At 48.0% G+C, this 17,906-nt stretch overlaps 1 protein-coding gene across 1 annotated transcript; it reads right to left on the bottom strand.

Moving 5' to 3' along the window:
- Positions 1–51: 51 nt before the first annotated feature.
- ALDH6A1 (aldehyde dehydrogenase 6 family member A1) lies at positions 52–13,749 on the bottom strand. Its single transcript, XM_078606209.1, has 12 exons — positions 13,658–13,749; positions 11,491–11,529; positions 10,613–10,687; positions 8,537–8,698; positions 7,709–7,787; positions 7,154–7,456; positions 5,079–5,200; positions 4,197–4,386; positions 3,037–3,218; positions 2,388–2,567; positions 1,648–1,746; positions 52–838 (listed from the first exon to the last, which is right to left on the bottom strand). Exons 1-12 carry the CDS (start codon positions 13,691–13,693, stop codon positions 725–727), a joined length of 1,581 nt encoding a protein of 526 aa, XP_078462335.1. The 5' UTR covers positions 13,694–13,749; the 3' UTR covers positions 52–724.
- Between the last annotated feature and the right edge of the window lie 4,157 nt (positions 13,750–17,906).

Here is a 17,906-nt window from a genome sequence, read left to right as displayed (position 1 = left end):
TGGAAGAGCCCTTAATTTCACAACGCACGAACCGTCACCGTTTCACACAAATCACATTTGAAAGGTTTATTTTGACATGTACAGATGAGACAAAAATGACTATTGAAAATCGGACATTAAAAATTGACGGCTTTGAAATTCCGCTTGTGTCAAAAATCAATGATTAAGGCCCCATGGAGAAATGTTGATATTGATCTTGAAAAATGAAATAAAAAAAACTATTCCTTTGCGCCGTCACAAATTTGTGCTGGCGGCATTACAGACTCGTGCCTTTGCAGATAACCCACGTTCAAGATACATTTCATTTCTCTCCCATACCCTCTTCATGTGAGCCTACAGGAAAAACAAGACACAGTCACGTAAGGATTCGTTCCACTAATGGGGTTTGGTTTGCGACATTGCACTTCCGAGATGATCTCCCAAGCGAAATGCTGAGGGGAGGGTGGCGTTTGTGCACAGACTGCCCTATATGACATCATAACAACAGTCTGGACCACTGGACGGGTTCCGCAGGATTGGAAGGATGCCCTGGTGGTCCCCCTCTTTTATAAGGAGGACCCGCACAGACTGTAACAACTACAGGGGCATCTCCTCAGTGTGCTGGGAAAGGTCCTGGCAAGGATTATTCAACATTGCCTTGCGAGGCACGCTGAGGAGAGGAATCGGGTCACGTGCACGGTCTTTGCTGGTCACATGGCACGAGGGGGGCCCCCCCCCCACCCCGTTAGACATTCTGCCGGCCCATGGTTGGCATGTTCACGGTGGGAACTCTCTCCGTTGCATCCTCTGCCTTCCACTGTGCGGTCACTGTCTTGAGCTGCGTGTAGAACTGGAAGCCCTGTCCACGCGCACACGGCCGAGGTTAGTGAGAACAAACGGAATAAAAAAAAAAATCTTTATCTTTTAACGTACGGGTGGGGAAAGTTATCCCTACGGAGGACCAATTAGTCATGATGTCCAACGTGAATTAACAGTAGATCAGAGCGGCCCTCCCCCGCCCCCCGATTTAAATCTGCAACCCGAAAAATAAACTTACTTTTGCAGATACGTCTCCTAGGCTATGCACCTCAGGCTCTCCAATGTAATCATTACGAGAACCCGTGCCTCCTGTTACAGAGCTCACGCATGAACGCTCAGCTTTATACAGGTAGGAACAACAGTTCCACACTGCCCACCAGGGATTATTTGTCTGTCGTGCATAGCCACGCCCTTGATTTGTATTTCATAGAGCGCTTTGGGCGGGCTCAGCACCACGTGACTCGCCGCGTGACACGGATCGCACGAATGCGCTGTCCAACCAAGTTCCTACCTGCCCACTCCGAAGGAACGTGTTCTGGAAAGTGCCAAAAACCTAAGTGTGTGAGCAATGCTGCTGCATTGATTTTGTATTGCAAATTTGCAACATTCGCACCCGCGATGGTGTCACTACAGGTGGTGTGGTGGTATACCTCAAAGCCAGTTAAACATATTTTCTCATCAGGGAAACTTCAAACTCAAGCCAGATATAGCCCAAAACACAACAGCCTTCGTGTAACCGGTGTTCAGAATGGGAGCGACGTTCTTGTGACGACGAACGAGTTACTCTTCTTTTTAAACCGACGTGACAATTTTTTTAAAAACCACGGATACGCGGCGAGAGTCGTCTACCTGCTTGCCGTAGAAGTTCACGTCCCCACGGAACGAACCCCTGGAGCCGGTGAAGGAGAACATTGGCAGCGGCACTGGAATCGGGACGTTGATACCGATCTTGGGAGTGGGGACAAAAAAAAAAAGAGTTTACGTATCAGTTCCTGCGATAACTGATGTCGAATGTGCAGCAGGTATTTAAGCATTCAAACGCAACGGCAATTCCCAATGTCTCACGTTTCAGGGCGACGATTCGATTCAAATTTTGATTGTGGTGATTTTTTTAAAATCTCGTTCGTAAAGTTACGTTTTTTATATATTGCGTGCAGTTTCACTCACTCCACGAGCCACTAACAGTAATATAATTTGCTAATAATATGCATAAATTGTTAAGCATAACTGTAAGAACTGCATGCACTGCGTGTGGAATAATTCAACTGATGCATCGTTGCTTGCAAAGAACCGTCGCGATTCAGGGTTTGCGATTCGATTCGCGAATCTTTTTTTGTTTCCACACGGCAGTGAACGGCAGCTCCTCCAGTTACAGCTTCGGAGGGTAAACGTGAACCAATTAGAAACAACGCACTCAATCAAAAACAGTCAACATCCACTCTCAACAAGCACGCGATTCGACGCACGCGTCACGATCACAAGAATTCATTCAAATCGACGAAACGGTTCATCGCCTCTTGCTTAGTTCCATCCATATCACTAAATCCTTTGCGGGGGGGGAGGGGGGGGTGAGGTTAGCATCCTCTCACCTGGCCCACGTCAATTTCGTGCGTGAACTTCCGCGCCGTCGCGCCGTTGTTGGTGAAGATGGCCGTGCCGTTGCCGTAGGGGTTGCTGTTGATGACGCTCACAGCCTCGTCAAGGGAATCGGCCTCCAGTACCAGCAGCACCGGCCCAAAGATCTCCTCCGTGTAGCACTTCATGTGCGGCTACGCACGGGGGGTGGCGGGGGGGGGGGGAAACATCCACACGGGAGTTAACGCAAATTGGTTATCGTCGCCACGAAGATGGAAACTTCACGACTGTGGAGCTGCGACGACTGTTGCCACGGAAGGAGCTGGAGGGCCGCAAAGACCGCAGCGTGTCCTTTCAACACGACACAAACTAATTTGATAACTGCTCGAAACTGCCTAACTCCTGATTAGCACGGTATGCTACGTATGGTGCGGAAGAGAAGTTCAACACAAGTGGATAATGACACAAAGTAACAATCTTGGCATTCGCATTTCAAAGAAAAAAATTCCCCTCGGCTCAATTTGTCAAATCCAGCCTTGACTAGAAAACAGCATCAAGGCAAATAAACGAGGACGTGAGCGACGAGGTTAACGTTTCACCCAGACGGTTGAACAGTCTTCCCCCCCTCCCCCCACCCCTTGCCAACTCCCGTCTCGTCCTCACCTTGACCCCGGTGATGATGGTCGGCCCCACGAAGTTGCCGCTCTCGTAGCCCTTCACGGAGACCTTGCGCCCGTCCAGAATGATGCGGGCGCCCTCCTTCTCGGCGCTGCCCACCAGCTCGCAGACGCGCGCCTTCGCCTCCGGCGAGATCAGGGGACCCAGGTCGGCGCCGGGTTGGTCGCCTGCGCCCATCGACAAACGATCCACCCACGCCAGAGGTCGCAACCGGGTACCCGATACCCGTACCCTACCCGATACCCGGCTACCCGTACCCGGCCGGGTACGGGTACCCGTTTACGACCCTGGTGCGGCCGGGTACGGGTAGACCGTGAGTCACTGGTGAGTAACCGTTTGTCACTCATTTCCCAACGTCTTATCTCTTCTCACAATTCAAGTTCCTAGAATCAACCCACCCGCGCCTGCAACATGGCTTCATCCCAGAGGTCGCAATCAGGTACCCGATACCCGTACCCTACCCGTACCCGGCCGTACCCGGCCGGGTAGGGGTAGGGTACGGCCGGGTACCCGTTTGCGACCCTGGTGCGGCCGGGTACGGGTAAGGAATCAAAACCCGTTTTGCGACCTCTGACCCACGCCCAATGTAGCAGCAGAGAAACACACAGTGGGGGGAGTAAGGGGTAGTGAAGGTCAAGGGTTCCTCCTCTCTGTGGAGAGGCAATAGTGGTTTGCATCGCCGAGTTGTACCCCCCCGCCCGCACCGTGGGAATGTCAAATTTCCAACACTGGTCAGTCGTGTTCAGCAATAGGTCTGGCAGCTTCCGAGGTTATGCTGCCCATGAAAAGATAAGCGTGTCCGACAGATTCAAAGTGAAACCTCCGCTACCAAACCGGAACCCGTCATAGGCACACTGCCCAGGTATGGAAATTCCTCCACTGTGTCTGAAAACTGCCTTGTTACTCATGAGGTGGTACAGTGTTTGTTGACATAAAAAAACCTAGGAATGCGCTTTGTTTTAGTGGGGCCGATTGGTGACAAAGCAGTAGAGTTATGGACTGTTGATTTGGGAGACTCTGCTCCAGACAAAAAAACAGATCCACGGCATAGCCTTAACAAGACTGGGCAAGTGCTGCGAGCGAGCACCTACTGAACACGCGCACGCAGCCACAATAGCAAAGCAAACTGCATTTCAGACCCGCACCGGCATTGACGCGCAGCTTCTTGGCTCTCTCCACGAGCTCGGGCAGCCACTCGCGAGCCCCCCCCACCATGACGGCGGTGGACAGCGCCATGCACCGCTGGCCCGCCGCTCCGAAAGCCGCGCCCACCAGCTGGTTCAGCGTGTTCTCCTTGTTCGCGTCCGCCATCACCACGCCGTGGTTCTTGGCTCCCTGCGCGGGTTCAGCGGCAAAACGAACGCGAGCCTCTTGGTCGATCGTTCGCGCGAGTCGTTCGTATGCTCGTGCATCCGTCGGTCCGTCCGTCCAGCAGCGTTCATGACAAACTTTGCGACTGCGTTTTAATTGTGCTACTGCAGCACCCCCCCAACTCCAACCCTTATTCTTTTTAAGAATTTTAATTTGTGCAAGATATCTCCATTGCTATTAAGCAACCTCTTTGAAAATGCTTTCGAGCCCGCACTGCGATGAACATTCCTCTTGGCAGAGCGGGTGGGAAAGTGCTGCCCCCCATGCAGCGTCGAAATTAGGTCACTTGAAGGAATCTCAGAGTGATCGCTTCTTCGGTGTGCTGTACTCTAACACAAAGGGGATTGTGTTGGAGAATGGATTCTTCGTTTCCTGACGCGACACCGATAGCACAATTAAGATAACATTGGGCAAAAAAAAAAGCCCCAAGTTGTCGCCCATCCATTACGCGATCCTCTCCTGCTTTCTTGTAGGACTCAATCGGAGCATTCAACCGTGCAAAGGAAATGTGTGCACAGAAGCGCGCACACGCGTGTACAAATGCACGCAAGAGTAAGGCATGTAATCGTGCACACGCATCCTTATTAAACTTTGGGGAGAAAATTGGTATTTTTTTAATATATAAGACAGCAACGAGGACTGCGAGACCAACGCACCATGTTGCACTGTACGCGCTTGCCGTTGGCAGAGCCGCGGGTGTGGATGTACTCCCCGGCCTGGTTGGAGCCCACGAAGCTGATTGCCTTGATGGCCGGGTGGTCGCACACAAACTTCACGGCTGTGAAAAAGCAGACACACACGTGCAATAATGACACGGGGAGAGTGTGATAACAAGCAGGCTTTCATGTAACGGCGTGCCATTGTTTCACTGGCTTAGGCGAGGCCCTGGACTAGTTCGGATGTTTTCCATGGCTGGGAATCAAACCAAGGGTGGCAGATTCATAACTCAATGCATTAATCACTATGCCGTACTCCACATACAAGGACACAAAGACAGACTATGAGGGCAAGTGTCATCAATGTTCTTTCCGACAGACCTGTTCTTCACCTGAGGACGGCTGCTTGCGTTGTGGCCGAAACGTCGTGAGAATTGTATTTTATTATGTTTTATTTTTATTATTTCCCTTCTACGTGACTTTACCGAAAGAACCAAGAAGATGAAGCCCTGCAGTCACGAAAGCTTTAAATCGAAATTTGTCATCAATGTGTTCGTATTAAGGCCAACAAGGCGCCCGAGGGTGTGGTGGGCTACCACTACGCCCAGGTCGCCTTCGTCTCCCCAGTGGTGATGTTTGCACAACGCATCAGGTACAAAATAAAGGTTCAAATCCAGACTCGGTGACCGTTTCAGATATTCGTCAAAAATGTTAGCCGTTGGCACGGAATTTAATCGAGTTCATAACTCATTGCATCAACCACTACGCTACCGCTCCAGTTCCACACACACACACAAATACCCCTCCCATATAGCCTTTAACAGACATTTGGGGCAAGTGCTGTTATAGTGGCAACCTATGAAAGCCAGAAGAGGACAGGAAGGGATGGGTGGCCAGCACCACGTCCAGCCACCTTTGTCTCCCTAGTGGCAATATTTACATCTCGCACCAGGTGCTCAGTTGAGGGGAGGTCCACGATTGGTTCAGATATTCACCGCCGTTATTGTTCGCGAGCGAGACTCTAACTCGGGTGACCGGGTTAAAAGTGTAGCACGCTAACCACTGCACTACCCACTCCCCATACAGACAACAACCGCCATTCGCCACTAAGTGGCGGTGGACGTCACCACGGCGCTTGTGCCGGGCTACATGCACTTTAAGGACCCGCAAAATGTCGAACGCTTACTGGCAGGAGGTCATGGGACAGACCTGGGTGCCATGGGTTGATTGACTGGGATGACGGCCGATGCACCTACTGGTGAAGCCAGTGGGGGGAGGGGTGGCACGTGCCCCCCCCAATGATCTGATCGAAATCCCTAATTGAGGTTTATTAGTAATAAATCGGCATTTTGCGACCCCCACTGCCACTGTGTAGCTTATTATTATGAGTCCATAATTGGCAATAAGTAACGGCAAAGCAGTTATAAGTGACTCAGAATTGTGCGCAGTTGCGTATACAGTACACGACTTCCCTGAAGGCAAACACCTTCAGCGAGCGCGATGCCGATCACACAACGCGGTTCGAATTCGACCCTCGATTGATGACTGCGCCATCGCGGCACATGCGTCGAATAAAAAGCAAGGGACAAGTCCTTACTTAACTAACAACTCCTATCATTTTTCATTGCTGGAGGGGTTGCCCCCCCCTACCTGAAAATCGTGGCTCCGCCATTGGATGCACCACCTGTGCCCCCTACTGTGCCAACTTGCTGTATTTTGCCACCCGGCGCTCCGCTCGTTGTTGTGAGCGTCGCTCCTCTGCCCTCCGTTGTTGCTGGAGAGCGACTGCCTCCAACTGCCCAGTAGCGTCCTTCACGAGCCTCCTCCACAGAGGCCGATCTTGACACCGCTGGTACCAGTCATCGGCAAGTCCACTCAGCTCCACGTCCTCTTGTACCACATCACTCCATCTCGTCTCTAGCCCGTGCCGTGTCCGATTAGCCCCCTCTATCCGGCCGAACAAAACCTGTTTAGGCATGTGGTGGCTGGGCATGCAGGCTACACACAAGCACACACAAATACAGACACGCGTACATCCACACGCGTGCAAGCGCGGCGTGCGCGGGGTCCCGTACCGTCGTGCTGTCCGTGGATGATGTTGAGCGTTCCGTCGGGGGCGCCTGCGTCCTGCAGGAGTCGCGCCAGCAGCATGGCGGTGCCCGGCACGCGCTCCGACGGCTTGAGCAGGAACGTGTTTCCGCACACGAGCGCCACGGGGAACATCCATAGCGGGATCATGGCCGGGAAGTTGAAGGGCGTGACGCCGGCGCATACGCCGAGCGGCAAGCGGTACGTGTAGCTGTCCATGTCGCGCGCGATCGACGGCAGGGTCTCGCCCAGGACCAGCGAGGTAATGCTGCAGCAATGCTCCACCACCTCTGTGGGCAGCAGTGTCGGACCGTTCAAACGAACACGCGCACACAAATGACAAAAGATCCACCCCTCGTGTGGCCTACACAGGCTGGTGGGGGGTACGTGCTGTTAGCGAGCACCTATGAAGGCCGTAGTGCCACACCAGGGGATGGTGTGGCAAGCAGCATTCCTGGACACCTTTGTCTTACCAGTGCCGATCTTAACACAACACTCGGCATGATATTGAAGCGGTGAGTGCATCAGGGCAGGAGACTCACGCAGCCCTCGGAACACATCTCCTTCCGCATCCGCCAGCGTCTTGCCCTGCTCCTTTGTGATGACCTTGGCCAGTTCTTTCTGAACGAGGCCACACGCACACACGGGTCTACGTGTATAATACAATACAATTTGTTTTTCACGCTTAAATGCGACTGCATCTTACGACGTATATATCTGAAACAATCCCGCAGCAGCTGGCTTCAAATGTGTGGCAATGGTTAGAGCATTGCTTGTTTTCACAGTTTGTTTATTTTTTTGTTAAACCATTTCACCAACTTTATTCCAATGGTGATATCACCATCATATCACCGAGGGCAAATGTTCATGCAGAACACCCAATGTTAGAGAATAGCCGGTGGAAGCAAATGTCATGGAACTACTTATAACCCTTTCCCATTCCGATGACGGATGTGTATGTCATCAGTGTTTCTTCCAATTCCGTTCTGATAACGTACACGTACATGTATAAAATAATAACTTTATCGGCACGTCTCCAGCTTGGAAGACGTACCGAGGCTCCCACAAGGCCACGCGCGGGAGGGTGTAGAAGAACACAGTTTGGCGCCAGCTATCACCCAGTGGGGTCATGCCGCTTGAGTTCTCTGCGGTGAGTACAGTAACAATGTCTTAAAAATAAACGGTGGTACGCCTCCCTAAATGAAATTGACGCTAAACGCTTGCGCGCTCAGCGGTGAACGGAAACGCACCCTACCACTTGCAGACGTCTCGGTACGGGAAAGGGTGAAGAGACCAATGCAAGTGACCTCAACCGTTATCCACCCCTAGGGGAGCTGCACGATAGTGTGGCTTCGGCACGACGAACTCACAATGTTGTCCTTGATGAGCTGCTGGTACTTGAGGAAGACCTGCTGGCGTGTGAGCACCGACGTCTCCGACCACGGTCCGTAGGCGCGCTGGCACGACTCCGCCGCGGTGTTCATCTCGGCGAGCGTCGCCTTGGGCACGCGCGTCACCACCTCGTTCGTGGCCTGAAATCGCGGCGTTCACCGAAGCGTCGCCGGCGCGTTAAACCGACGAAGAAGGTTGAAACGGAAGTAGAAAAGTGCATGAAAAAGCAACATAATGGAACTGCAAGGCCGTGAGAGGTGGTAATGGTATGAGGAATTCATCCAGCAGCAGATAGAATGGATTGATAATGAAGAGCAGGCAGTGCTGCGATTAATTACCTCAACTAACGAATCAGAACAGAGGTTTTTTTGTATTAGATCGTGAACATGTAAGTGTCGTTAAACCCGCCACCACCTGACACATCAGTAAGGTTTGTCACGTAACCAAAACATGCCAATTAGTTATTACGGTGTGTTGGAGAGTAAACCCACAACATTTACAATTCGAGAACGACATTTCACCAGTAATTACAACCTGCCTCGACAAGCAACAAGCCTAATGAGGCTGGTTGTAGTTACTGGCGAAATTAATTACCGGTGAAATGTCGTATTCGAAACGTTCCTGTTGTGGGTTTACTCTCCAACACACCGGTGTGCTGTACTAGTAACGAATTGCCATCTTTTGTTTCGTGACAAACCTTACTAATTGGCTGTGTTGGTTGGAGGCGGGTTTTACGACATTCATATTTATGTGATCTAACCCAAAAACCTCTATTATGGATAATATTGGTCGCAAAAGCCTACATGTTAAACAATCAGAACTCTTTGGTTCTTTCGGTAAAGTCATGTAGGCGAAAATAATACAAATAATAATAAACTATACCGAAAGAACCAAAAAGTATGGATCCTTGCAGTCACGAAAACTTCTAATCTAGAATTAAACAATCAGAAACTCACAAGTTCAAATCACATTCTGGAATGGGTTCAGCAGGGGTTGATACGTTTTTATCAACATTGCTTATTCCATAAAGTCACTGGTCACCTATCACAAAATAACGTGGAATTTCCAGCACCAGAAAGGGTTGACTTTTTAAGGAAGCACGACAAACAGGATTCGATTATTTAATCGAATCGCGAATCACGAATTGTCACAATGTATTTGTGGAAGAATGGAAAATTATTACACGGTTACTTTTTAATAACAGCGGCAGAGTTCAGCTTAACCTTGAACACCAACACGTGCCCTCCAGCTTTTAGAGTTCTGTAACCACATATTCCAGCCGACACAGCTGAGCGAAGAATATTAACTCATTAAATTACAATACTTACCTAATCTCATCGAGCCGTTTGCATCCCCATCATACCAGAGTTGCCTCATCTTTATTTAATGCTCCCAGAGTATATTTCACAGCCAACTTTCAAAGGGTTCAGTGCCAAGTCCATATGCAGATCATAAAATGAGCTTGCTCAGACAGTCCCGTTGCAAAGTCAACTTTGCAATTTAAAAAATATGCATTGGAGTGACTGTACAGTATAATGGTACAGAAGTTTACAAGTACACAAGGAAGCATGGGAAAAGTACAGGTTTGGAATTTCATGAAGACACAGAAAGAGGAATGCATGGATTGGAGTGAACACACAAGTTAGAACTGGAAAGAAGCAAGTAGGCTTGAGAAGGACATGCCGCTAGAAAGGATGATGGCGGGTGGGCGAGAATAATTACCGAGTAGCAGCCAACGGACGAGGGAGATGGGCCCGAGAGGAGACCCACTATGGAGATGGAGTGCTGAGTTCAGCTCGTGTGCAGATGCTGGGATGATCATCGTGACAAACGGCGGACGGATTGAGGAGGCTGCCTTCATCCAGCAGTGGATTGATCATGGCCGATGATGATGGTGACGATGCATTGGGGTGAAAGATTTCGAGTGAGAGATGTAAATGTTTGAGCGTACAACTCCCTTGCTTGTGCGTATTTGTGCAAGGAATGTGACGCACAAGCAAGCTGTGGGTCATGTTCCAGGTATGCACTAACATGCAACTAATTAAACCACTTACTGGGTTGTGCACATCCAGCCATTCTGAGGTGGTGGAGTCGAAAAACTTTCCGTCGATGAACAACTTTGTAGTTGGCTTTGGAGAGACACGCACAACGTACAGGACAGTTCATGCATGATCCACGAACCATTTGCATCGCACACACCACTGTTAAAAGCATCCGTTCAGTGTGTGCGTGTGATCGTACCTACAAAGCAGTATATCATTTCCCGGGTATGACGTTATGTGATCACCTAACAAACACGTCGCTGAGGAAGGCAACTTTCCTTCCCGAATGGCTCAGGAATTCGAGCATGGAGTTGGGTGTTGTAAGGAAGGCAGCGGGGGAGTGAGATGGGTTTGGGTGAACTTGAGGCATGAGTCTGCCCTCAGGCAGAAACATTTGAGAACATTTAGATAATACTTTAAGCCAAACTAAATGATATCTCACTCAATAAATGAAACTTTTAAAAAGGTAAAAAAATTGGCCATGTAAATGTATAACACGTGTAATGCATTTACAACACCAGTGTTATTTTAACCTATGGCATACAATTAAGGGGTCCATATAATTATTCACTCTTCCGAGTGATATCAGAAATGCTAACACATTGAAATATTTAAATACAATTTTAATAATCCATGCGAGATTATATTTGAGCAGGATTGGGAAATGGCTTTTTAAAGTATTATTACAAATAACCCAGGGATGCTCTGCAAGAAGAGCATGATCCAACAGGCAAACCGTCATCATCGGCCTGTGACTTCGCACTGCAAGGCAAAGCCCCTGTCCCAAATTATTTTATGACTTCCTTTCCCTAGTTGTTCTTGTCCAGTAGTGGGGAAAACTCTGTTGTGTAGGCACACTGCGAGATAAGTGTACGAGGAGTCGTGCTCACAGCTCCAGAGGAGTACAGCCTGGCCGCAGCGTGGACTCCCTGCAAAGAAAAAACACAGAAAAAAGGCACATCACAGGTTAATAATAGTTACGTTTGTCAAAACACAAATGGGTGTAGGGTCATGCGAGTTGAGTTGACTGTACTGCACGTAGCTGGGTCAGTTCGGGTCCGGGAGGGAATGAGTTGAGTTTGGTTTTTATGTCACTCACCACTGATGCTCGCCATGACCGGTAATTTAAATGAATGTATATGTATGTGGGTTATGAACAGTGTGCTGGACCATGTACCCCCACAGTTAAATAATGGAGCATTACCGAATCTGCAGTCCTTTATCAAAACAGCACACTACTGGATGAAGGCCTTGTCACACCGTGTGGGTCATATGGGTTGTTTTGACTATACTTCACCACACCGGTCAGTGCGGGTCGGTCACGCCAGGCCACACGAGTGGTTCGGAGAGCACTTGCCACTGATGTTAGGCATGGCTGGAAACTTGGAAGGCCAGATTTATAGTGCAGCGCGCGCATTCGCTTGACTAATAGTTAATGAATCGCATAGTCTTTATGCGTGGTTCTCATTTAAATCTGCCATCAGCAGAAATGGGTTGTTCGTCAATGCCAACCAATGGAAAAGGGGGTGTTGTTCCAATGAGCCAATCCGCACGTCCATTTCGTAGAAGTCACGGCCCATGGAAAAAAAACACATTACCAAGCGCCAGTGTCCATGGCTGTTAAACTGCTGGTTATCCAGACCGCAGGACTTACCTCTAAATGTATAAATTGCATTCGTGGAAACAGAATATTAATACCTTTACAGAGGTGTATGTTTAGCGATGGGCTTTAATGTTTAAAAGACAGCTGTAAATGATTATTCACACGAGGGGCCTGGCTCACTGAAAGAGATAAGTGTGTGTTCTCCAAAACTTATTTTGGGTTACAACATTCGATGCCTTACTGACAAGAGATACAAAACAAAATCCAGTAGAGTTTTCAGAAGAAAACAAAACCCAATTATAGTAAGTGGGGATATGTTTTATGTTACAATGGAATTCTGCCTACTCATAGGTCACATATTACCAAATCACCCAATCTCATCAGATCTCTATGAAATGAGGATCATCGCCTGAAACGTCGACTATTTTTTTTCTTCCCCTTTGTAAAGCCACATGAGCATCACCAAATAATAAATAAAAACAGCATTGGACATTTGGATTCGTTATAATCTTACAATAAGTTGCGAAATAAACCATTTCAGGGCTGCGTGAACTTGACTCGGGAGGGGGGAGGGGAGGGGGATGTGTTTACACTTGAACGCAATGCGCGGCATTTAACAGCTGCAAACGCACGAACTTGATTTAACTCTACACTTCTACCTTCGAAGTTAACACAACACCTTGTAGCAAACCACATCGTCCACAAAATGTATATCAATAACAGCTTAGCATTAAAATGCAAAAACGACAAATCGCATGCAAGGCCTAAAAAAAACACAGAGACCGCGGACCCCCCCGTCTTTCCTAGCGGCTCTACCCGGGAACCCCCCCCCCTCAGGCGGCTCTGGCCTGGGGCGATGCCACCTCGCACGGATGGGGGGGGGGCTTTGCCTGACAACCAATTGTTTAAATAAATTCGAATCGTAATCACGCTGCCATCGCAATGCCACCACCTAACATCGCCTTATTTATTGTTAACTGCTGCACCATTAAAATTGACAGCCGAAGAAGAAAACCAACAAAGATTACCCCCAACCCGCGTCTCGCATGTAACAAAGACGGCGGCGCTGTTAGCGAGCACCTAATAAGGCCAACACTACGCCCGGCCACCTTTGTCTCCCTCCGTGGCGATGTTCACACACCGCACCAAGTACTCGTTTGAGGCCGAGTCGACCTAGGCGAGGACCGGTTCAGATAATCGTCACCGATGTTGGCCGCGAGCAGGAATCGAACTCGGCTCGCCGGGTTCGATACCGCAGCGCTAACCACTACACCCACCGCTCCCCCGCACATCCGAGCACCACACAACGCAAACTCTCAATAACTTTTAAGCACTTTAACATCATCCTTCACTTCACAACCGTGAGTTTCACAGCGGAGATGTTGCATGTGCAACTTCACATCGACTGCATGCAAATATTATCACGGTACTGCGTGCCACATCACCATCACCACCTTGTAGTGCCCCACGCCTTTGAGGAGAAACGCCATGGTGAGACTCGTGAGGTGCAGAGGGCGGAGAGAGCGGGGCTCTCCTTATAGCCACCCAGGCTCCGCCAATCGCCTCTTCTCCTCGAGCTCACGCCCACAACCATCCCTCTCTCTCTAACCATCTCTCTCTCTAACCTCTCTCTCACTCTTACCCCTCTCTCGAAACTCTCTCTCTCTAAACAACTCTTTTTTTTACGATCAGTGGAAACAAGAAGATGCTCGGTGTAGTCGGCACTTTGCTTCGTTCATCATTTAGTTTTTTGGTTTTTTTTTAAATGAAAGATTTCACGAAAGATGTCACTCTCTGCTCTCCTCCTTCTTACCCCCTCTCTCCCTACTCCATGTCTATGTTCCCCCTAGGTTTTCTGTGGCCTCTCTCCTCTTCTCTCTCTCTCCCCTCTCGCCTTCCCCCCCCTCTCCTTCCACGACAAAAAGGCAGTGGATGAATCACGATTTTCCAGCTCCTCGCGAGATTCGGTGATTCGCATTTGTCAATAACACTTGTTTTGCTTTTTGCAAATTACGACGTTTCGGGCAATAGCCCTTCTTCAAGCACAGTGTGTTTATTGTAAGGAACCTACCCCATTGAAATCTTGATACGCATGTGTGTAGAACTTCTTTCGCACCGTACGTAGCCAACCGTTGCCAATCGGAGTTGCGGGGGAAGCACAACAAACTAAACACAACACGAAGTTCTAAAGAAGTTACTTTTCATTCCGGACGATTATTTAAAAGTACACATAGCTCCAGTGGCGTCCTGAAATCGCAAAGGAAGAGAACGTTCCAGACGGCCACAGGAAGCGCATCTGATGCAGTGGCCACCGTCCTTTGTTCGATGGCCACACAAAAGCCGCCGCTGCTGCGGGGATGACGTTCGCGATTATGGTTTAGGGGCCGTCCATAAATGACGTCACGCGATTTTGGACGATTTTTGACCCCCCCCCTCGTCACACGGCGTCATAAAAAGTCAGACCCCCCCCTCAAATATGACGTCACAAAGCTCTGCCCCCCCCCCCCAAAACCATATTTCCATTTTGAAAATAAAAAATGCTTCAAATCGCTTTAAACTATTGTCATTGTAGTGCGTATTTAATGTGGCGCTGCACTCTGATGTTGTAGGAGTGTTGTTATAACAATTAGTGTTGTTATAACAATTCTATATTTATTTAAAGTTGCGCATTTTGATGTGACGTCACATTTCTCAACCCCCCCCCCCCACCCTCGTTACACATCGTCACAAATGTCGAAGCGAATTAAATAGCAAAGACAAAGATCCCGCACCCCGTAGCCTTCACAGACTGTTGGGGCAAGTGCTGGCAGCGAGCACCTATGAAGGTCGACACGGTGAACGCGAGGCGGTGTTGTGGCAAGCAACCACGCCCGGCCGCCTTTGTCTCCCCAGTGGCGATGATAAAGACACCACACCGGGCATTCATTTGAGGCTGAGTAGACCTATGGGGAGGCCCAGGACCGGCTCACACACTCGTCACTGATGTTGGCCGGGAGCGGTTTTGCAGCGCGGCGCTCCACACAAACACTAAGCACGCGTAGTTAGGAAAGCCTTACATAAGCACCGTTTGCATATGAACCATTACCATTGTTTTTCTTTGTTTGTTTCAAAGTCTCACTTTTGCCCGTCTCCTTTGCGCCATTAGCTTAACAGCAGAGGTGTGGACTCGAGTCATGCGACTTGGACTCGAGTCAGACTCGAGTCATGATTTTGATGACTTCAGACTCGACTTGGACTTGCCTCATCTTTGACTCGACTTGACTCGGGACTCGAGAGCAAAGACTTGAGACTTACTTGTGACTTGCACAACAATGACTTTGTCCCACCTCTGCTTAACAGAACAGCATATAATCTGGCACATCATCAACGGCCGTGATCTTGTTCACCGCTATGGATAAAGTCTCCTCCACATGCCGGCATCCCGCACGGCAGTCCTGGCAATGCTAAAATCCGCCTCCTGGACGTGCGCTGAAAGAATAAATCGCTCCAACCTTGCGAATGAGAATGATTGTTCTTCTTGGTTCTTTCGGTAAAGTCACGTAGAATGGAAATAATAAAATAATAAAATAAAACATAATAAAATAATTCTCACGACGTTTCAGCCACAACGCAAGCAGCCGTCCTCGGGTGAAGACCAGGTCTGTCGGGGAGACAGCGTCTACGTGACTTTACCGAAAGAACCAAGAAGATGAATCCCTGCAGTCACGAAAGCTTTAAATCGAGAATGATTGTGTTGAGCGGGCCGTGTATTTTACACCTCGGCCATTCAGGGCTATCCTCCCGAAATTAAACCGCCTTCGAATAACCTCACCGTGACACGAGGGCTCTCGGCTATTGTCATTCAACGTAACCACCCCATATTCACGGTGACAGTAACCTTTATCGAGTGGAATAAAGTTATTTAACACGAGGCTCAACACCTACGAGAGTTACAATACACTAATTGCAGAGACATGAATACATGGTGACTGAAAACCATCAAGGATGTACCGCTGTTACGCGGTATGACAGGATGATGCATCACAAATAGACATCGCGTAGCCCAAATCAATGTCATTACCAAAGAAATAAAAACAAACTCACAACATTTACTCATACGACCACCAAGCCAGCAAAAATGGCGTAAAACACAAATAACACAATCAGGATTCAACATGCTTCCCCAGCACTACAATCTAAAAATCTGAATGTCACGAAAGAAAGTTTAAATGAATCTTACATGATGCAACGTTACGTGCTGAAGCTAGTTTTACTTCAGTTAGCTAAATCGCCCTCCGATCACACCACACGAAAAATGCGAACGTAGCCGGATAGGCCAGCTAGAAGGCTCCAGCGTGTCAAAGAATACGCCCAACACGGCAAACTCGACATCTGATTGGTTAAAGAAGATGGCAATCAACAACATCGTCCCCATTTGCTTCAACAGCAGAGGGGATTCACTCGACATTCTGAAGGCCCTCGGGGTAGATTTTTCACCCGGAGAGGCGGAGACAGCAACACAGGTGGAAAATCCGATTGGATAAAAACTCTCATTTATATGAGCTGCACTGGAAGCAGCGCAACCGAGGGAGAGAGCAGCAATGAAATGACGTTAATAGACTGATGGGAACGAACTTTGTAAAATACATATAGCATTCAAGAAAAAATATATTAAATTATGAAAAAAAAGTTCTGATTCTGACAATCTCTAGGCCAGCAGAGAAGGCTTTGCTGGCCCTGGCGGTCAGCCTCTGGACTGTTGACAATTTTACTTTTAATACAAATGAGTTGATGTGGTACTGCAATATAGGTTTCATTAGTGCAGGGTACGTCTAGTGGGTAACTATTCACGTGCAGATTTGAAACTATTAATCAGGACATAATTGAAAATGTAATTCTTATAGTGCAATCCACTCTCTTTCTAGCTCTCTCTGGACTCTCTATTGATGCTTCATATTCTTGGTTCTTTCGGTAAAGTCACGTAGAAGGGAAATAATAAAAATTTAACATAATAAAATACAATTCTAACTAATTTTGAGAATTTTATTTTATTGTTTTATTTTTATTAATACAATTCTCACTGTAATTTTGAGAATTTTATTTGTTTAATTTTATTTTATTATTTCCCTTCTACGTGACTTTACCGAAAGAACCACGAATATGATTCCCTGCAGTCACGGAAGCTTTAAATCGAAAAATCTCTATGTGCCATGCAGAAGAGCTATTGCCTGAAACGTCACCTTACATATATTCTTCTTAAGACAGTGTTATTGTCGATTTCGTTGTATTTTTTTAAATATTATATCTCTATGTTACATGCCCTTTGGGGTGCATTGTTTATATATTTCCACTTGATAATCTACTTTGTTGAGATATCATTAGTGGCTGGGTCGCTTCTGAAAAATAAGCTAATAGCTTAATGGGCTTTACCTTGTAAGATAAAACATAGTTTAGTTTTATTTTATACAATTTTAAAGCGATTTTTTACCTTTGCACTCCTTTCGTGTTTTTTATTGTTTGTTATTGTAACGTTATTACTCGCCCCTAGTGGACATCTGTGAAAGAGCTTTATAGCTCACCAGATTCCTCCAGTATAAATATATGTTCTGATTCTAATGCAGGAGCATCACCGAAAAAAATGACAGTAATAATCGGATTGCCAAATCAAAAAAAAAAGTCTAAAAAGTGTGTTTTTTCGGGGAATACAACAAAATACACAGTAGC

This window comes from Lampetra planeri, chromosome 25 (genome assembly GCF_965212315.1).
Source record: "Lampetra planeri chromosome 25, kcLamPlan1.2.h2, whole genome shotgun sequence".
Taxonomy (NCBI): Eukaryota; Metazoa; Chordata; class Hyperoartia; order Petromyzontiformes; family Petromyzontidae; genus Lampetra; species Lampetra planeri.
Note: the sequence above shows the minus strand (reverse complement) of the source record. Positions and strands in the feature narration are given on the sequence as shown.